At 41.0% G+C, this 25906-nt stretch overlaps 1 protein-coding gene across 1 annotated transcript in view; it reads left to right on the top strand.

Annotated features, from left to right (window-relative positions):
• Positions 1 to 25906, top strand: part of C8A (complement C8 alpha chain) — a 63112-nt gene that overhangs the window by 26233 nt on the left and 10973 nt on the right. The window contains exons 5-8 of the mRNA XM_054451357.1: positions 265 to 454; positions 2312 to 2512; positions 4560 to 4800; positions 25326 to 25451. Of these exons, the coding sequence (XP_054307332.1) occupies positions 265 to 454; positions 2312 to 2512; positions 4560 to 4800; positions 25326 to 25451 (758 nt within the window). The remainder of the gene's footprint in view (positions 1 to 264; positions 455 to 2311; positions 2513 to 4559; positions 4801 to 25325; positions 25452 to 25906) is intronic.

Raw genomic sequence — 25906 nt, 5'->3', positions numbered from 1 at the left:
ATTACTTGTACCAGCTACAATGTCTTTCAGAAGATGACATTATATGCTACCTTGTCTTTCTAATTCTGTCTCCTAAAAGCTGCTTTTGCTTTTGCTTTTTAATTTCCAACTTTTATTTTAAGTTCAGGGGTACATGTGCAGGATGTGCAGGTTTGTCACATAGGTAAACGTGTGCCATAGTGGTTTAATACACAGATCATCCCATCACCCAGGTATAAAACCCAGCATCCACTAGCTATTTAGAAACTGCTTTGTTCCATGTAGGTACAATATCCTGACCCAGGAAGATGCTCAGAGTGTGTACGATGCCAGTTATTATGGGGGCCAGTGTGAGACGGTATACAACGGGGAATGGAGGGAGCTTCGATATGACTCCACCTGTGAACGTCTTTACTATGGAGATGATGAGAAATACTTTCGGAAACCTTACAACTTTCTGAAGTACCACTTTGAAGTAAGTCTGAACAGGGAGGCTCTGAGGCCACTGTGGTGTAGGTGGCAGAGAGGCAGAGGCCTATTTGTGGAGATGGCTTGCTCTGGAAGCTTTTGTTTTCTATAAAGTTTGCTGGTGGCTGACGTCTCCTTCATACCCATCCCCGCACATGCTTAGTGTTGAAGGGTGCTGAGAGGCAGATCATATATGTGGCTACCCACCTGTTAAATCTTGGCTCCATTCCAAAATCAGTAAAATAGATCTGAGGCTCTATTATCTGGGCTGCCGATCAGACAACTTATTTCCAAGTTGTGGATCTGTTAGACTATATACAAGACTGTTAGCAGCTAACTCACTGCCCTCCTTGGGCCCAGTTTTCTAATCCGTAGAGTGTGGGGGAGGACAGGGCATAGATGAGCAGGATTCTGAGACCTGTGCTTTTGTTTCACCAAGGGAAGCTCACACTGATCATTTTCATGTCTTGGCTCTTTGTATGTGATTTTGTGTGAAGCAAGGGTTCTTCTGTACAAAAATGCTTGCAAATTGCTGATGATCACTAAGACTCTCTCCATCTCTATGATTTGGTGGTCTCTTGGTCACTTGGAGCTCATGATCAGTCAAGAGCCTACTCATGGCCATTAATTTTCTTACCCTTCATCCTTTGGGTGAAACATCCACACAGCAAACATCATTGAATGCTTAACATGTCAGATCTTCTACTTTCAGACAAATTCTCCCATTTAATCCTCACAACACAATGGGATAGATATTATCTTTGCCTCATTTTAGACATTAAGAAAAAGAAACACAAAGGGTTAAAGTGTCAGGATCAAACTCTACTGCAGTTGGTGGCAGAGACAAGACCCACACCTAGATCTGTCTGAACTGAGTCCAGGCTGCACAACATTTAGAAGAGGAGATAGATTATACACTTTCTAGAGAGAGATAGTAGGATCCTAGGATTCTGAACGAAATACTGACAGAAAATAAGGTCAAGCTTATAGGGCCTGTTTTTAAGAAGTTTGCTCCCCCAACCCCACTCCAACCTCTACTCTTTATCAGGCCAATGGTAAACCAAGGTGGAAGACATAAACAACACCATCTTCCTAATCTCAAGGAAGGTCTTGGGCCTATGTATCAGGCAAGATGGACTAAGTGCTTTGGGAACAAAGAATTCTCAAATCTCAGCAGCTGAAGCAACAACACCTTGCTTATGCTGCTTGTCCACCCTAAGGTAGAAAGGAAACTGACCATCACAGACACTCAGGGACTCAAGGTAATGGAGGCTCCATTTCAACACATGTTTTCATGATTGCAGAGCAAACTACTCACAGGCTCATAAGGCTTACTTCATTGGATCAAACAAGGCCAAGACCATGACTCAGTTCAAGTCAGCAGAGAAATGAAATCCTGTATACCACTGCCTAAGACAATCCAAATCTGCGGGTTTCCTTTGCTTCTTTCCTCCCAGGCTTCCGCCCAGATGTGGCTTTCTGTATCTCACTGTTGCAAAGACAAGCAGCCAGCCTTCTCTCCTGGAAGGATAAGCCAGCAAGAAAGAAATCCATGCTCAGAGCAATATAGCATTTGATCAGAATCATCTGCGTCTGTGTGTGTGTGTGTGTGCATGCACGTGTGTGTGTGCAAGCACATGTGGTGTGTAAATAAGTATTTTATCAGTACCACTAAACACTAATAATGCTGTGTTTTCTATATTTTAATAAGTATCAGTCTAATGACTGGATTGCCTTATAAAAGAATTACCTACCATAATCTAAAATTTTAGATATTTTACAAAGCAAAGATTTAAGTATTAAATATGAATTGAGAAATGGCTCTATGTGCACAAAGCTAATATCTATTCATTTTTTTTTTCAGGCCCTGGCAGATACTGGAATCTCCTCAGAGCTTTATGATAATGCAAATGACCTTCTTTCTAAAGTTAAAAAAGACAAGTCTGACTCATTTGGAGTGACCATCGGCATAGGCCCGGCCGGCAGCCCTTTAATGGTGGGTGTAGGTGTATCTGAGTCAGAAGACGCTTCATTCTTGAATGAATTAAACAAGTATAATGAGAAGGTATTCAAACATAATGTCTGTGTCTCACAGTATTCCATAATATACACTGAACACATATTACCTTAATTGCATTAAAAAGTACAGTAGTAATTGAACCTTAATTTGCTTGTGTAATTGGAAATGTCTGATCAGTGGTAATCAGGTTTGTTTTTCTTATTACGCTTTTGCACACAGAATCATCACAAAGGGAATAAAATTGAATGATAAGACTAGGACTCTTATCACTTTGCCCCCCCTTCACCATCATTTTTTATGGTTACCTGGAGCATATAGGGAAATGTGTAGAGTGGTAATGTTTTAAGAGAAACAGCCGGACCCTCTAAATTTCACTTGGAAGAATTGTAAAGCAAGCCTTGCTTTTCCAAAAAGATAGAAGGGCTGGTATGCTAAAAAAAAAAATAAATTTCATTTTTCCAGCAAACCTTCACCATTAAGTGCCTATTATCCTGAGGGGTCAATATATGCTTCCTTGAGGAAAGAACATTCATCTAAGCTTAGATCTAAAGGTTAGTGCAAATTGTGCAGACAAAGGGAGACAAAAGTTGGCAGAAGGGTGCTCTAGGCATGGAAATCAGCATGTGCGAGGGCCTGGAGATGAGGAAGCCACACAAAAACTTGGGATTGAAAATACTTCAGCCAGCTGAAGCACAGGATGGGAAAGGAAAACAGAGATTGATGAGGCTGAAGAGATAATCAGGTGGCCAGGGGAATATTTATTGAATTAATTAGAAGCTTACTAAAAATTCTCAATAGCATTAATACCAAGACTATGGATCAAGTTGGGGTTCAAAAATTATCTTGAATGATGAAAATATAGTTATAAAAATTAACTTACTCAACACACATAAATTAAGTCCTAGAGCTTTGCCAAAGAATTAGCTATTGAGCTGAAGGTAAAGTCCTGTATTGTTCTAAGGGTTATCTGTAGTGTGTTAATATGGACTTTTCTAAAAGCATGTGGACGCCTCAAACTTCCATCATCACTTTGAATCAAGACTTCTATTGCCTGAAAGTAAAGCCCATAGATGGCCATCTTCCTGTAAAACCAATTCAAAATTCTTCCAGCGCTATCTCTTATTTTTTTTATATAAGGATGCTGCTTTTCTTTTTTACTTAGTTCAAGATTACTATTGGAATGTAAACTCCATGGGGGCAGGAGCCTATCTCATTCAAGATTATGTCCTCTGCATCTAGTGTAATGCATTCTACTATAGGCATTGTAGATCTTTGCTCAATAACTTCAATTGAATGACATTTCAGCATGTCACTAAAGATATCTTAAACACGATTTTTAATGGATATGTAATATTAGCATAGGAGGTTTCACAATGCAGTGCTTTGGTTAGCACTAGGAGAAGTGTGGGGGTGGGAATAGATTGGGAGAAGAACAGAAGGGGTGAAGCACAATGAAGAAACCGTTGTAGTAGCTCACCCAGGTGAGAGTTGATGAGAACTTGACCTAGGCAGGGGCAGTGGGAACAGAGATGGAGGTGTGGGGGAAGTCTGGCACACACTGGTGCCTAGTATGTGCTTGTGAAATATAGTAGTACTCCATTACATGTATTTGTGTTCATATACGTGTTTATATATAAATATATATTTATGTAAATACATATTTATATATCTATATATTTCTTACAGCTACTAAAAGCTGACCTTTTCATTCTTTCTTTTTTGTTTTTTTTTTTTTTTTTTTTTTTTTGAGACAGAGTCTTGCTCTATTGCCAGGCTGGAGCGATCTTGGCTCACCGCAACCTCTGACTCCCTGGTTCAAGCGATTCTCCTGCCTCAGCTTCCCGAGTAGCTGGGATTACAGGCATGCACCACTATGCCCAGCTAATTTTTGTATTTTTAGTAGAGATGGGGTTTTGCCGTGTTAGCCAGGATGCTCTCGATCTCCTGACCTTGTGATCCTCCAGCTTCCGCCTCCCAAAGTGCTGGGATTACAGGCATGAGCCACCGCACCCAGTGACCTTTTGATTATTTCTAATGGTAAACTATATGCTCTCTTTGCTCTTTTGCTTTATTCAATGGCGGTTGCTGAAAGAAATTCATTTTCACGAGAATCTTCACAAAGGTGCAGACTGCACATTTTAAGATGAGGAGGGACGACATTATGCTGGATGAAGGAATGCTGCAGTCATTAATGGAGCTTCCAGATCAGTACAATTATGGCATGTATGCCAAGTTCATCAACGACTATGGCACCCATTACATCACATCTGGATCCATGGGTGGCACTTATGAATATATCCTGGTGATTGACAAAGCAAAAATGGAATCCCTTGGTAAGTAAAGCAGAAGCTCTATGTACACAGTAGTCAACACAGACAACAGGTCATGGTTTGAAGTTTTCTAAGCACTGACTATGAGCCATGGGTGACCTCATTTAATTTTTAGGACAACTCTATAGGACAGCATAAGTATTATTATTTCCAGGGAACTGAGATCCAGAAGAGTGAGACTTGCTAATAAGCACCATAAACAGGATTTGAGCTCAGACTTGTCTAGCCCCCTAAAACTATATGCTTCCTATTGCATCATAGTTACTTTTATTTAAAAAAATAATTGGGGGGATTTTGTTATTTAAATGTGAAAACTTGTTTTAAATGTAGTATTATTGGTTAATGGAACTACCACACAGTCAGTGAAGCTAGAAACTTACGTTCATTTCAGACTCCTCCTTCTCCTTCACTCCGGTAGATCTCTAAGGTGCTTCAGTTCTCTCTCATTCTTCCGCTCTCCTCCATCTCCACTTCTACTGAGGTATGCTGGTGTCTCATCTTTCACTTGTTACTGCATCAGCTCCTAAATGGTTTCCGGGGGCGGGCTCACCCCTTCCAACCTATTCTCGATAATTGCCACCAGATGGATCTTTCTACTTCACAGATCTGATTATATCACTTCCTTGCTTAATATCTTGAATGGCTAAGAATAAAGACTATTAGCATCGACCACATTAATGATGTTACTCCAACCAAGGAGAACAGTGGTTCTCAAAGTGTGGGCCCCAACTGTCAGCATAGCATCACCTGGGAACTTGTTGGAAATGTAAATTCTCAGGTCTCCATCCCAAATCTAACTAAATCAAAAACTGGGAATGGGTCCAGCTGTCTGTGTTTTAACAAGATCGCCAGGTGATTCTGATGCTACTACAGTTTGAGAACCACTGACCTGTTCAATGAGTGAGAGGAAGGATGAGAGATCTATCCATATTGCAAAGCCAAGTTCAAATTCCCAGCTTTAAGAAGTTTCCTTGACTGCATCAGCCCAGGCTGGCTACTCCTCTTCTTCAACATGTACATAAAATTCCACACTAGGTAGTCTTTAAAAAACAATTTTCCAGTAAAATTGGGATTTTAATGGGATTGCTGGGTCAAGTGGTATTTCTGGTTCTAGATCCTTGAGGAATTGCCACACTATTTTCCACAATGGCTAAACTAATTTACACTCCCACCAACAGTGTAAAAGCGTTCCTGTTTCTCCACATCCTCTCCAGCATTTGTTGTTTCTTGACTTTTTAATGATTACCATTGTAATGGGCATGAGATGGTAGCTCATTGTGGTTTTGATTTGCATTTCTCTAATGACCAGTGATGATGAGCTTTTTTTGATATGCTTGTTGGCCACATAAATGTCTTCTTCTGAGAAGTGTCTGTTCATATCCTTTGCTCACTTTTTGATGGGATTGTTTTATTCTTGTAAATTTGTTTAAGTTCCTTGCAGATTCTGGATATTAGCCCTTTGTCAGATGGATAGATTGCAAAATTTTTCTCCCATCCAAAGGATTATAAATTATTCTACTATAAAGACAGATGCACAAGTATGTTTACTGCAGCAGTATTCACAATAACAAAGCCTTGTAACTAAACCAAATGTCCATCAATAATAGACTGGATAAAGAAAATGTGACACATATACACCACGGAATACTATGCATCCACAAAAAAGATGAGTTCATGTCCCTTGCAGGGACATGGGTGAAACTGGAAACCATCATTCTCAGCAAACTAACACAAGAACAGAAAACCAAACACCACAGGTTCTTACTCATAAGTGGGAGTTGAACAATGGGAACACATGAATACAGGAAGGGGAATATCATACACCAGGGCCTGTTGGGGGTGGGGGGCTAGGGGAGGGATAACATTAGGAGAAATACCTAATGTAGATGATGGGTTGATGGGTGCAGCAAACCACCATGGCACGTGTATACCTATGTATCAAACCTGCACGTTCTGCACATGTATCCCAGAACTTAAAGTATAAAAAAAATTTCCAAATGTTAGTATTATCTTCCTTATCCAGATAGCAAGATATTTGAAAACAAGTATCATGCCTGCCACTTTTCTATCTCTTTAACACTCAACACAGGGGTTAATACATAGTGTTCAAAACAAGACAGGAAGTTTGAGATGAAGCATTAATTTAGATTCCTGGCTAGAGTCATTCATTAATTCATCCACCTACATATTCATTTAAAAAAATAATTCAAATGCTCTAATGAGTATCCATTATGTGTTTGTGCTAGATATATGATGGTGAACAAATCTAAATGTGGTTCTTACCCCTCTTGCATTACAGTATTTTTCAAACTACATGTTGTAAGCCAAGTGTAGTTCTCAAAATCAATGTATAAGGATCACAAGAAAAGTTTTGAACAACAACAAAGGACAGAATAGAAAATATCATAGTGGATTATAGGCACTAAAGATAAATTATTACTTCAAGAAATCTTTTCCAGTTAAATAAAAACATGCATATTTGTATCATATCATGATGCAAAATAAGTAGCTTACAATGGATGTAAAAAATGTAAAATGTAAAAAAAGCATTTAAAAAACTTTACTCAAGTGGATCTTTTAAGAATCATTTGAAAACATGAGGAAGGAAAAAAGAGTTAACATTTGTTGAGCACCTACTAGGTTTCAGGAGCTATTGCACATATTCTCATTTAATTTTCTTGACACCACTTAGAGATTGGTGTTATCCAAATTTTAGCTACATAAATGCTGTGGCTCATCAGAGAGGCTAATTACTTAGTCCAGGCCTGCCAGAATCTGGGGTCAGAGCTCTGGACCTCTAGTCTTCCACCATGTGGTTGTGGTATAGCCTTTCATTTGGGCTCCCGTCTTTGGGGCTGGATTGCTAATTAATTGCCTCGGGTATCTGGTGGCCCCTCCTCTTTAAAATCTGTGAGGCTGAAATGGGCTTCCAATGTGGTTAATATTCAAAAGGAGCCCACCGACAAATTGTCCCAGGGATAATTACCTCAGCTCTGTTTATAGAAAACCATATGTCGATAATAGCACAATTTGCTATTTGTGAGAGCTGATTTTCTATAAATCCGTTAAGTTAGTGTTTCTTTTCTATAAATATGGAAATGTGCTAATCATCACCTCATCTGCTGGAGACCGCTAATAAATCAGAATGTCATTTACATATTAACCTACAAAGAACAAAAATATCTACCTTCTTTCTCTTTGACAAACAGAATCACACACACCCTTTCTCCATTTTGATGTTTGCTACATTGGGCTGTTCCAAAAGTAATTGAAGTTTTTGCCATTAAAAACCACAACTTTTGCATCAATCTAATAGCTTTCTCTCTGTCTTATTCTCTTTCCCTCGGTCTCATTCCCTTTCCTTCTAGGTACCTTTCTCTCTCCCTTTTCTCTTTCCTCTTTGTCACTGTCTTTTTCTCTCTCTATGTATCTTTGATCTATATACTGTTAATTTATATTCTATTAAGTGGTTGTTTCTAAGAGACATCCTGTGTGGTGAACATTCATGTCTGCAAAGGACTGAGCTTGGCATGGAATGATTTAAGTGAACATACTCACTGGTTTGCTCCGGGGGAATCTTTTGTCCTTGGGTTTGCTCAGATCCTCTCTGTGTTCGTCCCAGAGGATGCACGAGGCTGTTTTCTTCTAATGTGCCCTTTAGATCACATGCTTCTCCCCCAAAGACAGCATGAAACCATGCATCAAAAATCAAGGGAAGTCTTGGATGTTAGGGAGGTGACGTTAGACTTCAATGAGATCCTAACATTTCCTCAAGGGCTGTGACTGACAGCTTTCTACCTTCCGCAGGTATCAGTATGGTTTGGGGCTTAAATTTCTGGATTTAGTTTTTTTTCCCCTCCTTCATTCCTTCTTTGGAGCTCTCATTATTTGTCTTTGTATCAAGGTATTCAAAAGAGAAATAATGTATTCTGCATTCTGACTTCTCTGGTTACAAAGCTGCCAGTACATGTTGGACAGGTCAAGTACTTCAATGCCATTGTTCTGTTCAGTTGGATGTTCCTGGCCTCCTTTGCACATGCTGTTCTCTCATCTCCCAATGCTCTCTTCCCTGTCTTGCCAACCTGACAAACTTCAACTCATCCTTCTGAACCTTGTAGAGGCATCCCCACCTCTGTGAAATCCGCTCTGATATTGCTCCACCCCTTCTCCCATAGTTTCATCTGTTTATACATTCATTCATTCAACCATGTCCATTGAGTTTGTATCATGTGTGAAAAGAACAAAATCAGTATGGTCCCTGTTCTTGCAAAGCTTACGATCCAGTGGAGGAAACAAAATAAACAGCCAAAGTCCAAATATCATCCTTGGTCCTCTTTTACTTCCTGGCCCCATCAGCGAGATATGTTGACTTTACTTCTAAAGCATATGCATCACCTGTTCTCCCTCTATTACTGTCTCACTTGTCCAAGCCACGGTTGTCTCTCACCTGGATACTGCAAGAGTATGGTGGTCTCTTATTCTCTCTCTTTGTTGTTGTTGTTGTTGCAGGTGTTGTCATCACTGTTGTTCCTGTAACTCTCTGGCACTCCAAGCTTACTTTAGTCTAGAGTCATTGTATTAGCTGCCTTCTTTGCCGGAACCACCCTTTCCTCTGTTGTCTGTATGGCAGTATTCTTATCATTTGGACCTCCTTAAGTGTCACCTTTTCAGAGAGACCTTTCCTGACCATGTAGTCAAGTTTCTGTTTGTTATATCACCCTATTTTAGTTCTCAGCAAATCAGTAGCCTCCATACTCATAGGCTTATTTGTTTATTGTCAATCTCCTCTTTCTAGAATGTTCATTCCAATCATTTTTGTTTATTACTGCATATTCATTTCCTAGAATATAGTAGGGACTTAATAACTTGTGAATTAATTGATCAATATATAATTGCGAATTGTGATAAAAGCCATGTAGAAAATGAACAAGTTGTAAAAATAGAGAGTAACTTCAGGGGGTGAGGGAAGATATTCACTTAGTTTGGGATGATCTGGGAATGTCTGTTTGAGGAAGTGAAATCCAAACTGAGATGAGATCCAAAGGATAAGGAAATGCCAAAGACAAGGGTGAAGGTGTTCTGGGTGAGTGGACAGCTTGTACAAAGGCCCTGTCTGAGGAAAGAGCATGGTGTGTTTGTGAAGGGGAAGAAGGCATGTGTGGCAGAAGCCTCGGAAAAGGGGAATAATAGCAGAAACTGAGGTTGGAAGAAGCTAAGAGGTGTCAGAGGGTCTTACTGGCCATAGTAAGAAGTATGGACTGTATCTGCAGTGGCAGAGAAACTACTGCAGGGTCATCAACAGGGCGGTGCTTGGTCTAATCAATGGGTCAGCAGATCATTCTATTGCCATGTAGAACACAGATTAGAGGAGCAGGAGTGGACTCAGGAAGAACAATTAGGGGCATTGCTGATGTCCAGGTGAGGAATAAAGAATGGACATGAAAGAATATGATAGATTTGGGATGTATTTTGAAAGTAGAATTTAAGGAATTTATAGATAGACTGGGTGTGGATTGTGAGGTGTCAATTACTCCTTTCTCTAAATTGTATTTTTATCATAGACACACATGAGTGTGTGTGCGTGCACACATACACACAATGAGGTGAGAAGGACAGGATGTGCTTGTCTGAAGGTGCCAGCTTCGTGGTAAAGACATCCCACAGGCATTTGGAAATATGGTAGGGATTCTGGGGGTAAAGAAAGGACTCTAAATATACATACATATTCAAATGCATATTATAATAATTGCAATTATATATTTGTCTCTTCTGCAGACCATGAACTTTGATGTACAAGTCCTAGGCCTATTGTCCTTGGGGTATTTTTTGTATCTAGCACAAGGCTGGGCCCACAGTAGATGCACCATGAATACTCATTGAGCTGCATTCTCCTTGCTTCTTCTACTCCTGCAACTCTTAGCATCATGTGAATGACCTCCACATTTCCATCTAGAGTCTTCTGTCTTCTCCAGAATCCCTACCCATATTTTCATATGCCTGTGAACATCTCCACCAGGAAGCTGGCACCTCCAGGCGTAACATTCATGTCCTTCTCACCCCAAACCCTTCAAGCGTTTCTTCCTGAATTCTTTCTCTATAGAGACATCACCATCCTCCCAGTTTACTTGAAATAGAGAGGTGGAAAAATAATTATTTATTATGTGCCAAGCTTCATAGCAAGTCTCCTCACCTAAGATTGACAATGATCCTGTGAGGGAGACATGGTTTCCTCATTTTTACAGATGAAGGAAACAAGGCAAAAAAGTCATATCACTAGTAAGTGAAAAATATACAAAGTGAGTTAAAATCCAGGGTTGTTTCTTTTTCATCTCAGTTGCCTTTACTGGGACTCACAGCCTGGGAAAAATTCTGTCTCTCCACTCTCTCCCTCTACATATCTCATTAGTCACCTCCTCCGTATCCACAATCCATCCCTTTCTCTCCATTCCGGATTCTACTGATGACCATACTATGCCATTTTCTCTGCAGGTTCCCTCCAGCCAAGCAGACATGCAGAATGAGAAATTTATCAGAGGTTAGATAGATGTTTCATAAATGCCTTTGGAACAAAGTTGGTGGTGGTCTGCTCCAGACCCCTTCTGTGGCTCATGTAGATAGGACCTGATACATTTGCTTCAGTTTTTGTGTCCTGGGTCCCTCAAAATGCAACATGAAGTAGAATTCTTCCTACCAGTTAAAGAATCTCAGGGAGTCTGATCGGACACCTCTATCAGGGATGCTGTAATAGAAATCCTGCATAGAATAGAAAGTTAAACTGCTATGATTCTTGGCCTTATTGAAAGGGTTTTGCAAAGACCTCACAGAAAATGACTTATGTTGATGATTTGCTCACAAAAACAGCCGTAGCCATTCTGCCACCCTATCAAAGACAGCAGGCCCCATCAAAGATGGCAGGCAGTGTGGTAGTGGAAAAAATTTTCCCTGAGACATCTTTTTTTTTTTAATCTAGGCTCTAACATTCAGAAGCTGAGATGTCACATTTCTGAGTCTCAGTTTTTCCATGACTAAGGTAGAGATTGTCATAACTACTTTAAAAGTCTATTGTGAGAATTAACCAAGATAGTCATGAAAAGCACTGTGATACCTTAAATAGTGTCCAAGCAGCACTTACTATTATGGATTATAATTTCAGGTGGAGTCAGTAAGTACTAAAGCCATTTTGATCAAGCTCTGTGAAATTAAGAAACATGCCAGTGACATGGTAGCAAGGAGTCCACACTTTGAAGTCAGATACATCTGGGTGGGGATCTTGGTTCTATCATTTAGTAGCTGTATGTCTTTGATTGAGGAACAATAATTAATTTCTCTGATCCTCAGCTTCTTCAAGATCCAAATAAGAATGATAACAAGGGTTTGTTTGGTTGAGAATAATTCTAAGTGCATGTTGCATGATAAGTGTTTAATAGATATGTATTCCCTTTAATGAAGGATATGGATATAGCACAGTGGTTGGAAACATGGACTCTGCCACTTACTAACTATGTAATCATAGGCAGATAATTTAATCATCTTAAGTTTCAATTTCCTCACCTGCAAGCTGGAAATACTGTCATCTACCTCATAGAGTGGTTGGTTGTGAGGAATAAGTGAACTTATTTTGTACCCACATTCCAATAAACACTCAATAAATTTAAGTTGCTGAAGTAGGTTCTGAGTCAGATTGCCTGATTCAAGTCCTATCTCTGCCCTTTATCAGTCATGTGACCCACAGACAAATTAGTTAACCTCACTGTGCCTCAGTTTCCCCTTCTAAATGAGTCAATGAGAGTACATACTTCATAGGGTTGTTGTAAACTTGAGGTGAAACAATCTATGTGAGCATGTGGCATAGTGCCTGACACAGAGTAAGAGTTCAAAAATGTTACCTATTATTGCTGTACAATGTTGGTGTTATTATTACCACATTTTTATTATTCCCAAATTTACAGTTATCAACTCTGGAATGTTAATTTTTCTCTCATCTGTAAAGTGGGGATAAGAGGAAGATCCATCTCCCAGAGTTCTGCAATCACTCAGCTCTGAAACATTGCTCAACCAGGAGGGAAATCATTATCATGATGTCCAGCCTGCAGTGGCTGGTACATTTGCTGTGGACTTGGAGCCTCAGCAATCATGCCTCCTCCTCCACCTGCCCATTTCTTTGATCAAGGTCATTCATTTCTGTCTCCAGAGCTTCATCCAGTTTTGGAGGGACCACTCTTCCCATTTATCAAGGTCACTTTGAATTCTCATCACTATCTTTCAGAATGTTAACAACTCTGCTCAAATCAGTGCCTGCTTTCCATCATCCCTGGCCCTGATGGATGCCAGATAACAGTGACCCTGGGAAAGACCCTTCCAGCAAGAGTGCAGTACATCCAACCCATTATTGATCATCTTATTCCATTCAGGGCTTGTGGACCAGCCAGTCTACCACCTAACACACAATGTCTAAAAAGCTACAGGGACAGAATTTAAAACCTCACTAAAGTTAATGCCAATTATAGCTCTACATCCTCTTCCTCCTCCCTCCCTGCCTTCCTGTATTTCATTCATTCCTTTAGCCTTTCCCTCGACAAACATTTATGAAGTACACATAACATGGGAAACACTGTCTAGATACCAAGATGCTTAATACATTGTCCCTCTCATCAGGGGGCTCATAGAAAGGAAGGGGGTTTCTCTTCGTCATAATCATCTGATTATGGTCAGGGATAATTTACTCTGTGGACAGCCAAATTGGTTATCACCCAAAGTGAACTAGCAATTTATTTTCTTATTCACTATTTCGTTTTAATAAAATGTATTTGCATATAATAACATTTACTATTTGTAGAGCATAACACATCTGGCATTCAAATTGATCCTCATAATAACTTTATGAGGAATTACATTATTATTTTCCCCATTTTTATAGAAAGAAAGTTGAAATCCAAAGAGCTTAAGTAAATGGCTCAGTGTGACTCACTTAGTATTGAACCTAGGTCTTCTGATTTAGATTTTGTATATCTTCCAAGTACTCATCCCCTTTTCCATATATTCTGTCATTCATTCTGATACTATATGCGAGAGGCTTAGACTTTAGCAGTGGTGGTAAGTCAGCCAAGGTTTACTGAGTATTCACTGTGCGGTAGACATTGGGGTAAACACTTTAAATGCACCATCTCATTTAATTCTCAGGAGAGACCTGTGAAGAGGATACTATTATATAATCTCCAATTCACAAAAGAAGAACTGAGACTCAGTTATTCTCTGTTAAACAGCTTGCCCAAGGTCACATAGCTATTACTTGGTGAAGTCAAACTTGTAATGAAGAACCTGTAATGTTAAGCAAGGTGCTATAATGTCTCAAGGATGTCTTAACCTAGGATTTTTCAAACTGCAGACCGTAACCCATTAGTAGATTGTAAAAGAAATTCAGTGGGTCATGGTCAGCATTTAAAAAATAAAATATAATAGAACACAAAGTATCAAAGTATGTCACACAAAGTGTAGTTAAGCACTGAAACTTTTAAGCCAAGCACAGTGGCTCCTTCTTGTAATCCTAGCGTTTTTGGAGGCCAAGGCTGGAGGATCATTTGAGCCCAGGAGTTGGAGACCAGCCTGGGCAACATAGGGAGACCACATCTCTATAAAAATTAAACAAACAAACAAACAAAAAACTACCCAGGCATGGTACACGCGCCTGTAGTCTCGGCTACTTGGGAGGCTGAGGTGGGAGGATCACTTGAGCCTGGGAGGTCGAGGTTGCAGTGAGCCAAGATCACACCATTGCACTCCAGCCTGGATGACAGAGAGAGGCCCTGTCTCCAAAAGAAAAGAAAAGACACTTCTTTTAAATGAATGTGTATAGACTGATCATGATGTAAAATGTATTTCTTACTTTGAGAGTGATCAAGAAAGTATTAAAAACACAGTCTTAACTCAGTGTGCTCCACTAACTATAAAAACATATTTAATTACTTCAAATAAAGGAAAAATCATCAATAGCCCTAAGGGAGGCATTGGGAAGTGTATTAGTCAGGTTCTCCAGACAAACAGAACTAATAGAATACCTGTATCTCTCTCTATTATGTATCTTTATATAAAATGTATATATAATATAGAGATTTATTACAATGAATTGGTTCATGTGATATGGAGTCTGACAAGTCCCAAGATCTGCAGTCGGCAAGCTGGACACCCAGGAGGGCTGATGCTTTCGTTTCAGTCCAAGTCTCAAGGCCCGAGAACTTGGACAGCCAGCGATGTATTTCCAGTCTGAAGGCCAGCAGGCTTGAGACCCTGGAAGAGTTGACATTTCCATTCAAGTCCAAGGGCAGGAAATGAAAGCCAATGTTACAGGTTGAAGAAAGGAAGACTCTTCTCTCATTCAGAGGAGGGTCAGTCGTTTTGTTCTAGTCAGTCCTTCGACTGATTGCATGAGGCCCATGCACATTAGAAAGGGCAGTTTACTTTATTAAATCTAGCACTTTAAATGTTTATCTCACCCAGAAACACCCAGAATAATGTTTGATCAAATAGCTAGGCATTCCATGGCCCAGTGAACTTGACATATGAAATTAACCATCATAGGAAGATAGACATGTGGGAAAGCTGGAAGCAGATGTCAATAACAACTGTGGAGCTAGGTCTGGAAAGTCTCATGTAATCAAGTGGTTCCTAGAGTGCATCTCAGTGCAAATAGAGGAATAAGCATCATTGGGTTCTAACTCTGTGGCAGGCGGCACGCTGAGCCCTCTCATGCACATCATCTCATCCAAGCCTTGTGGCAACCCTTCAAGCTCTATTTTATGGCTGTCCTCATTTCACAGATGAGGACCACCAGGCACTGAAAGGCAAGATGACATGTCCAAGGTGACGCAGCTGGTCAGAGGCAGGGTGAGGTTTGAAACCAGGTTTCTAATTCCAAGTGCAATGTTTCTTGCAGTAAACCTAGATATTTTATTTCATTTATTTTCCTTTCTAAGAGCATCAAACTGTCATGATAGCTTTGAAAGCGAGTAAATTGGGTTTTAAAAATAATTAAGGGAATATTATTTTCTGTATCTATTTCTAAATGTAAAGGTGGGTCAGTTTGACCCATTGATTGGGAATTGTAACTGGGAGAATTGTTAATGTTTAAACTGACAAGCATGAGATTGTTCTGAAACTTAAGTACAGACACAGAGCCAGGAACAAGCAGAGTGTGCTGGCTGGTGACCCTCAAAGAGGTGAACCTCAGAGACTTGCAGGTCAGAAGAAGTGTCTAAGCCAGGGATGGCAAGTGGTCTTAATAGCAAATGCTACCTAGACTGCTGAGTTGAAGACTGGAACACAAGATACAGGCTCAGCCATAAAGTGCTATCATCGATTAGTGATGTCTGCCAGAGGCTGGGGACTGAGGGCAACAGGGCTCTTGGGCTGTGTACTTACTATACAGTTATTAAAATAAGACAAAGGCAGCTCAGATGTTTAAGCCATGTGCGGAGAGTGATTGGAGTGGGAAAGACATTTAATCAAAGTCCCTTAAATTACCATCACATTTATACATCATGGCTGGTTGTTTGATTATAACTCCCTTTCAGGACGATTCTGAGTAGAGCATTTACCCTTGTTGCACAAAGTTGGAAACAGGAAACAATCTCAGTGGAAAAACCGTATTCGTAATCTAATCTCCATTCATCCATTCATCCACTCATTCAGTAAATGCTCACTGAGCACCCATGATTTCTGGGAACACAGGGGTGAGACACACAGAGCCCTTCCCTGGAGAAATGTGCAGTCAGTTGGGTGCCAAGAATAACATAATGTGATAAATGTTTAAATAGAAACAAATACAGTAGAAGCACAAAGGAGGGAGCAACAACTTTTTCTGCTGCTCCCACTTGCTAGACCCTAAAGACATTCAAAACTCATCTTCCAAAATTACTAGGAGTAGAAGTTTGCCTGGAAGAGAAGGGAGTTGCATGGGAATGGCTGGGGCAGCAAGTAGGTAAGGATGAGTAAAAGGATATGAATGTCCAGATTCACTCAAAGGCTGGACTCGGTTTTGGAAGGGCTTGTTGCTGAGGCCAGGGCATAAATGAGAACAATCTTGGCTGGATTATGCCAGGAATAGTGATGATAACAATGGCCAGAGTCAGTGTTGACCTCTCAGAAACCACAGAGAGGATGGCAAGCTGCAGGAATCATGCAAGGTGAACACCGAAAGCAAGAGAGTCTCTGCATCTGGAAAAGAAGGCCAGCATTTCAGTGAGCATGCACAGACCTCCAGCTCATTGTTCACCATTGGGGTGCACTATACTGAGCAATATACTGGTCCCTGGACTTACCATACTCTTCCTCCTTGATTTGCATATGCTGTTTCTTCTACCTGGAATTTTGCACCTCTTCCTCTGCCCTTCCTTATTCACCTGGTTTATGCTTATTCATCCTCAGTTCTCTGCTTAGCTCAAATAGGACTCTTCCAGGCAGTCCTTCTGTCTCCCCAGTTCTGGGTTGGGAGCCTGTTTTAGGTGCTTCAGTGTACTCAGGACTTAGCTCTGAGTGTCACACTATTGCAGCTGCTTGTGTCCGGCTTGCATCCTGTTAATGTTGCATCCCAGAGTCTTGCCCATTAACTGAGCCTGGCCCACAGAAGAGACTCAGTGTCTTTCTAGCTTGGGTGGTTCCAAATCCAAGCCCATGTATGCTGGGCAGCCTCCAGAGCTTTCCTAACACTCTGCAGAGTCAGGGGTGGTATCCTAAAGTTCTGAGCTGAATTGGACAATGAGGAGGGTGAGGTGGGCAGGAACCTTACTGTAAAAGGTCCTACGTTCATGGCTAAAGGCTCTGGGACAGCCCAGCAGGTCTTTTTATTTATTTATTTATTTTTGTGCCTGCTAACAAACCAGTCACCCGAACAGACAGTCACTGGATTCTAACAAGCTCCAGGCTTTATCCCCAGTTACTATGACAACCAGGCTTCACGGTGATGGATGGTATTGATTGACTGACAGACTCCTAGTTTCTTGGCTCTGTCCTTACTCCCCTTAAGTCATCTGCATACACATGGAACTGAGACTCTCAGCACCATCCTTCTGATTTTGTCTTGATTTTGAATTTCCACCTCTAATATCACTGAGAACAGCTTCATACTTAAAGGAGAAAAGCTGAGATGGTGTCAACATTCTTCCCAGAGCCATCCTTAGCTCTCTTTCCCACAGGCGGTATAATATGGCATACAGAACATGGTCTTTGGACGCAGGCCTTGGTTCAATCCCAGTTCTGTTGTTTACTTAGTGTATAACCTGGGCAAGTGACAAGCTATCTAAGTTAAGTTTAAACTATTTCAACCTACTCCTTTCTAAAATGGGACTGATTATTCCTATTGTGGCATGATGTGTGAACACTGAGTGAGCTAACACATGGAATATCTCTACCCAGCACATAACAGTGCTTATGAAGTCACCGGGTGCCCTTGTCCTCCCCACTCACTCCTGGCCTAACCACTTATACTGCAGAAATGCCCATTAAGAAAACCTGATTTTACAAACACCTCAGCCTCCCTCTTTTTCTAACTTTTCAGATTCCAAATCAGGAGCCAAAAGCCTCAGTGTAGGCTGCAGTATTTCTGGCAACAGTAGTAATAGCAACACTTGACTGTGATTGCTAGCTCTGAACCAGGCACTGTCCTGAGCACATTACATGGCATGGATTAACTCATTCAACACTCAACAACAACCCTGGGAAGTAGACAGTATTAAAATCCCCATCTTACAGATGGGAAAACTGAGGCAAGAGAGGTTAAACAATTTGCCCACATAGTCATTGGGCAGGGGTGGAATTCCAGCTCAGGTAGTCTCTGTTTCAGAATTTGGCCTTCAGCTAAGCTGTCTCTTGTCATGGCTGAAATTATGTGGAAGAGTCAGAGCCTCTGAAGAACCCTTATCAAGTAGGAGGAAGACATGGGACTGCAGTCAACACTGCCTCCTTCTTCTGCCTAGCTTCCTTTCTCTGAGCTTCTTTGTAGAATGAGGTAGTCAGGGAATGAGGAGTTGGAAGGACTACCATTGGCTACTCACCATGCATGATGAATGTTCCTCTGCAGAATAACAGTAGCATGATGAAATGGAGCATCCATTGTGTTTGAGTATGGCATATCTTGCTTCAAGACCTGATTCTTGGGCCTGTTAGTCTTGGGTGACTTTGGCAAGTTACCTAACAATAAAAGCTAGTATTTATTGAAGACTTAATTGTGTCAGACACTTTTTAGGAATTCACTTATAGAAAAAACTATCATTCCCGTTTTAAAGATTGGGAGTATGAGGCAGAAAGCCATTAAATGAGTTACTCAAGTCACTACCAGAGAAGGTGAATGGTAGGACTCTGACCCCAGAGGTTACACTCTTACTCACCACATTTCCTGCTTTTTCCAATCTTACTGAGCCTGTAAGATGGGTAAATCCTCCTTGTCCCAGAATATTGTTCAGAGTCTCCAGTGAGGTAATGCAGCTGAAAGTGCTTTATAAAATATAGCATGAGATATTAATCTAGCATGAGATATTACAAAACTGTGATTTGCATCTTCAATTAAAGAAAGACCTGTGACTCCTAGAACGTTTTAGAGGCATTGTCTATATAGGCTAAAGTCAGCCAATCCCCAAGCCCTCCTGGGGGGCTTGGCACATGCCAGGCTCTGTGCAGAGATTTGCAAACCCAAGAGATGACTTAGAAGCTTGTAATCTTATAGGAAGAACAGACCAAGAAATTGACAATTACTAGAGTGAGCTAAATACCATGCTGGAGAGAAGCACAGGAATACACTGGGGGCATAGACATAGGGCCCTTGGGGATTAAGAAAAGGCTGTCTGGAGCTGAGTGGGAGAAGCTCAATGAAAGAGATAAAGGGACTTTCTAGCACCTGCAAAGGCACCGAGGTACTCATTTTATTCTCAGATGTTTTGGAAGAAGTGTGAATTTTAATGGATAAACAGAAACACAAAGGGGACAGGTGAGTTAGCTAACACCTCCCAACTAGCCCAGCCACACACTCCAATCATCTTTTCCAATGTGATGATAGAAAATAGACTATTAGATTCTCTTTCCCATTCTGAGGCTGTCTTTGGGGGCAACCAATATAGCAAAGCAATGTAGCAGATAAATTACAGCAACATGAATGGTATTTGTTTTTTGCAAAGAGATAAATAATGAACTACTCCTGCTGTTTTCCACCTAATGCTTTTAATCTGAGGAATGACAGACTTGCGGTGTTCTGGCACCTTGGAAATCAAGCTGCCTGGTTCTGCCTGAGAACCACAGACGTGCAGCAGCTCCATGGAGGTGCGAGGGCCGCTCTCCCACCTGCGCCACGGCCAAGACCATGTGGGAAACAAATAGAAGACATGGTGTCCAGACTCATATCCTTTGGGCTCCTAGCCTGTCGAGTAGACACAGAAACAGCTCACCTCGAGACCAGGCTAGACTGAGAAGCAATCCAGCATCCCACTACCTCTGTACTTCCTTAGGGACCTCAACTGATTTGCATCTCTCTCTTTTCCACTCTGGAGTTTAAGTCACATTGGCTTTTCTGAGTAGAATCTTGCTGCTGAGGAAACAAGTCCTCTGCAGGGTCTCCCTCATCTCCCATTATACTCCTACCTTTGGCTAATCCCTACTTGTTCTACTTGTCTCTGGCTCCTTCTTCTGACCCCCACAGATGCCTTCCCTGACCCTACTGCCCTGTGTCAGAGTCCTCCTCACACACTACAATAATTATCTGTTTCCTTGTCCATTTCCCCACACTTGACTCTCAGCTCGTAGAGGTCAAGCACTCTCCTGAGTCATCTTTATTTCTCAGCTAGCTCTAACACAGTAAAACGTTATTAGGTACTTATCAAAGTTGTCTCAAATGTTCTTAAAGCATTCCGCTGTGTTCTTAAAGTCTCAGGATCATGGCATTAGAGGTCACCTTAAAAGATGACTGGTCTTTTCTACCCTTCAAACCCTCCTGTACCCTCACAGGCAAACAGCCAGCCTCAGCTTGGTCTCCTGCAATGGTGAGAGCTCACTGCCTGCTGAAACACCTCATCTGTGCTTGACTTCTGACTGTGATAATGATCGATCTTATGCTAAGCCTAAACTTGCCTTCCTGTAGCTTTTGGTCTTTGGGTCCTAGTTCTTGCCCTTGCAACCACACAAATAAACCTAATTCTCCTTCCTCAAGACAACTCTCTGGAGGGTTTAATCCAGTTCTACTGGTCTCTCTTAAAGATAAATCTTTTTTCCTTTCTTCAAGTAAACATCCTTAGTCGCCTCTAATATTTTCAAAAGGATGTGGCTTTGAACATCTTCACCCTCATGCTTGTTCTTCTCTGATCATTCCCTATTTTTAAATTTTATTATGGTAAAAATACTTAACATGAAATCTACCCTCGTAGCCAATTTTAACAGTACAATACAGTGTTGTTAACTATAGGGACATGTTGCTCTCAGACCTTATCTTGTATAATTGAGACTTTATGGTCATTGATTAGTAATTCTACCTTTCCTCTTGCCCCCCGCCCCTGGCAACCACCATGATACCCTTTGATTCTATATATCTGACTATTCATATATCTAATATAAGTGGAATCATGCAGTCTTTATCCTTTTGTGACTGGCTTATTTCACATAGCAGTATATCCTCAAGGTTCAATCGCATTGTCACATATGGCAGGATTTTCTTATTTTTAAAGGCTGGATAATGTTCATTGAAGAAAATCGTATTTTCTTATTTCATTTTTTAAGGTGTTTTTGCACACAGCTCTGAGTTTCCCTAATCTATGGAGAGGAGAGTGAGATTACTTCCTGCTTCATTTTACTAATTATAATTTGTACCCTGGTTTCATTACCCTACTGAGCGGGGAGTAATCTAAAACTCTAAGGCCTTTTCTTTTGTTCTCCTGCTAAGCTGTGTCTATTTCTCATTGTGCTTATTCATTTGGTATTTTGTCTGTAGGGTAAGATGTTAAAGTTTTCCCAATTCAGTCTCATTTTGCTATGCTTGGTGATATGGTTTGGCTGTGTCCCCACCCAAATCTCATCTTGAATTGCAGTTCCCAAAATCCCCATGTGTCATGGGAGGAACCTGGTGGGAGGTAATTTAATCATGGGGGTGGTTACCCTCATGTTGTTCTCATGATAATGGGTGGGTTCTCATGAGTTCTGATGGTTTTATAAGGGGGTTTCCCCCTTTGCTTGACACTTCTTCTTGGTGCCATGTGAAGAAGGATGTGTTTGCTTCCCCTTCTTCCATGATTGTGAGTTTCCTGAGGCTTCCCCAGCCATGCTGCACTGTGAGTCAATTAAACTTCTTTCTTTTATAAAATCACCCAGTCCTGGGTATGTCTTTATTAGCAGCATGAGAATGGACTAATACACTCGGTCAGTGTATCCACCCAGCCTTTTGAGGCCTTTTTGGATCCTGTTTCTTTAACTGACTTATCCTTGGCTTCTTCTAGTTCTTATTCTGAGTAGATATGATGGAACTGGCTACTAAGTCCATATCCAAGGTATTGACAAAGGTATCAACTGAGACAGGATGCCAGAGTCCTGTGGCAAGCCACCAGAGATACTCTGTAGGACCACCATACTCAACATCTGATCCAAGATCCAATGAAGAGGAATCATCTGGGATACTTGTCTGAAAAACAGATTCCTGATTTCATAGAAATATACAATTAGAATTCATAGAGGTTGGGCCTAGTTACCTATATTTTTCAAAAGCACTCCAGATGATCTCAATGTATAGCCTGGGTTGGGATTGATCAACTCCAGAGCTCGCTGAGTTCAAAAGCCCCAAACAAACTGCGGTTTGACCTGGTCCAAAGTTAAGCCTAAGGAGTGCAGCCTGATGGGAGGAGGTGGAGCAATGGCAGAGGATTGCCTAGTTTCATGAATATAGTCAGTCTATCCACACTACACACCTATCTGGGCAAGTTCTCTATAATGGCTCCAGACCTTTGTCTGTTCCTTTCACCCCAGACCCCCACCCCCAACTCTTTCTGTTTATCTCTCTGGTTCTGCATCCTGGCTTCCAATGCCAGTTTCAACTCCTGGATTTTGGCACCAGGTTTGACTTCCTCTGCCCCAACCCCAACTTGTTAGTGTCATTTTCCCACAGGCTCAATGTAGACAGCTCTGATTTTGGCATCTCTTACAGCCTCTGATGAAAGACTCCTTTCTAGCCCTGGTATATTGAAACAAAAAACTCTCGGGATACAGATTGGTCTTCATTTAAGATATGGCCCCTAGCCTGCTAACTTCTCAAGGGCAGGATCTTACCTTTGCAGATTTGCATCATATTCACATTAGTTATATCCTCGAGGTGTCTACATTGCCCAATATGCGATATGCTGAGGATGGTACACAGTAGGTGCTTACTACATTTTCCTCTCAGATGGCAGAATTCTTTTGTCTGAAGCAATAACTGAGATTAGTAAAACACCACAGGCTTCTAAACATGACAGACTTGAGCGTGAATCTCAGCTTCACCATTTTTTAACTGTATGGCCTTAGGCAATATAATTAACCTTCATGAACCTCAGGCATCTCAGCTATAAATGAAAAGTATGAGCTAAGTGTCTAAGAGTGCTTAGGCTCTCAGGTTCTATGATTCTTTGTAAGTCACAGACTCCCCTTGCTGGCTGGGACCCACTTTGGGGTCTTAGATGGCAAATCTCTGCAGTCAAGTCATGCTTCTCAAGTCAGACTGGAATTCTCTTCTCCCAGCATCACGTGGCAGGCTGTTGCCAGAACTTTCATGAGCGTAATCACACCACAGGCATCCTCCAGCCCCCATTAATCAGCCTGTCCTGTCGCTTTAATTCAGCAGCACTCCACCATCCACCTAAATAATCACTCTGGCTTCTGCCCGTGAATTCTTTTCATCCACTTTTGTTTATCACTGTTGAAGCATTTTTTAATCAAAACAATTAAATATGCTAAATCTTCCCCCAATTAGTAATGCATTAAAAATTAAAAGTGTTTGAATGGAAATGGCAGAAGCCCTTTGCTCAGTGCTGAATGCCGGTGCTCAGAACATCACTTTCCCCAAGCACTTTCAGCTCAGGAGTGACTCAGAAACTGATATCCAAAGAGGCACAGAGGGCTGCAGCTGAAAGGGGGGTCTTGGAGATGACAACCTCTTCTTTCCATAAATGGAAAATGGAGGCCCAGTGGGATCATGGGTCTTTCCTAGGATCATACAGGGTGTTAGTGACTGGAATTTGAATTTAGGACTTATGACTTCTAAGTTTCCTTCCATCAGAAACCCTTACCAAAAGACTCGGGGCATTCATTTATTTACTCATTTTTTTCATTCATCAATCATTTATTCTGAAAGTACTTACTGAACACAGCACACACCACATTGCTATGCTAACAAGACAATTGTGAATTAGATGCAAGTCCTTGACCTCATAGAGTTTGCTGTTTAATGGGGACACAGGCAAATAAACTCTGATGCTCAATACTCCCTTGAAAATAGTGAATCTAATCTTTAGCTCAACTGAATGACAGGTGTAAATTATTTTTCCTTTATGGTTGATAGAATAACAGTATGACTGGAAATAATTATTTTGTATAGTTGTAGTTTAAAGGAATGATGTCTCAAAATACAAACTCCCGTTTACAACTTCCAGAAGACTCCTTTAGCTACCGAAAAGGTTGAACTCTGTAGCATGGGCAATATTCCTCCAGTCTATTTATCTAGTTTTATCTTGCCAGGCATACCTAGGGTTGGAAACCCAGCTCTGTTTATTTACATAGCAATGTGGCTTTACTGCTTTGAGAATTATTTTCCTCATCTGCAAAATGCAGGTTCCTAAGTGGATCCTCAGATGTAGACAAATACAGAGATGGCTAATGTGGGCCTGACAGTCTTTACGGAGTCTGAAGGGCAGGTAAACTTTCCATGGTGATCCACCCATCTTCTAGCAAGACTTTGGCCTCTCTGGGGTGCAAAGAGGACCTGGACAAAAAGAATTGTGATGAAGATGATCATTCAGGCACAGAGAACATTGGTAGCTCTGAAAAAAAAAGGAATTATTCAGATCCAAAAATGGTTCATGGAGTAAATGACATTTAAATGGAAGCTTGAGTAGCCTTTGGAAAGATGATGGAAAGGGAGGAGGAGGGGCATTTATAGTAGGGACAAATATGTGCAAAAGTTCAGAGTAATGGTGCCCATCATGGGCCGGGCACTGAGGTAGGCATGGGGGCAAATGCAGATGGATGAGATAGAATTATTGCCTCAAGGTGGCTCAATAAAGAATGGTCAAAGGAAAGAGTGCTAGAATTTTTTACCAACTAGCATGTGCAACACATATCTCTTCTCATTTCGAGAACTATTTTGGTTGGAACCATGCAGAAGAGAAAACTGAAACTGGATTAAAGAACCAGGCTTTCAACCCAGGGCTTTTGGATTCCAAAGCTGAAGCTAGCTTTTACTACTGTGACATAGTTGTACCATGTCAAGTGTCTTTTAATAACTCAGCATTTTGTGTTTCTCTGTCTCCCTGTTGCAGGTATTACCAGCAGAGATATCATGACATGTTTTGGAGGCTCCTTGGGCATTCAATATGAAGGCAGAATAAATGTTGGTGGAGGTTTATCAGGAGACCATTGTAAAAAATTTGGAGATGGCAAAACTGGCAAGTGTTTAGCAATAGATCTTTCCAAAAAGGAGGCCAGGCTTTCCTTTGGACACACACTGGGACATGGAAGCTATTTTTTTTTCCCAGTTGATTTCATTTTAGTCAATGATCAGACTGCATAGATGCTAAATACCCCAAAGCAATGACCTGCGGTAGCTCTATTTTGAATCTACCATGGGCTTAAAATCACCTTAGAAATATTTACCTTTATACGGGGCACCCTCCTAGATTTCAAGGGTTAGACAAAGATCCAAGTAAGAACTAGAATGAAAGGAATCTGGAAAATGGGCTGTTTGAATGAAGACCCATCATATTACAGTTCAGAGGGAGGAAATAAGGCTGTTGAGAGAGAATATGGTACCAAGTCCAAGCTCAAAGAATAATTATTAGAGAGAGATTGTACAGGAATATTTTATGGCATTTCCTGAACAAGTCAGTTGGGGTGTCCATGT

This window comes from Pongo pygmaeus, chromosome 1 (assembly GCF_028885625.2).
Source record: "Pongo pygmaeus isolate AG05252 chromosome 1, NHGRI_mPonPyg2-v2.0_pri, whole genome shotgun sequence".
Classification (NCBI taxonomy): domain Eukaryota; kingdom Metazoa; phylum Chordata; class Mammalia; order Primates; family Hominidae; genus Pongo; species Pongo pygmaeus.
Note: the sequence above shows the minus strand (reverse complement) of the source record. Positions and strands in the feature narration are given on the sequence as shown.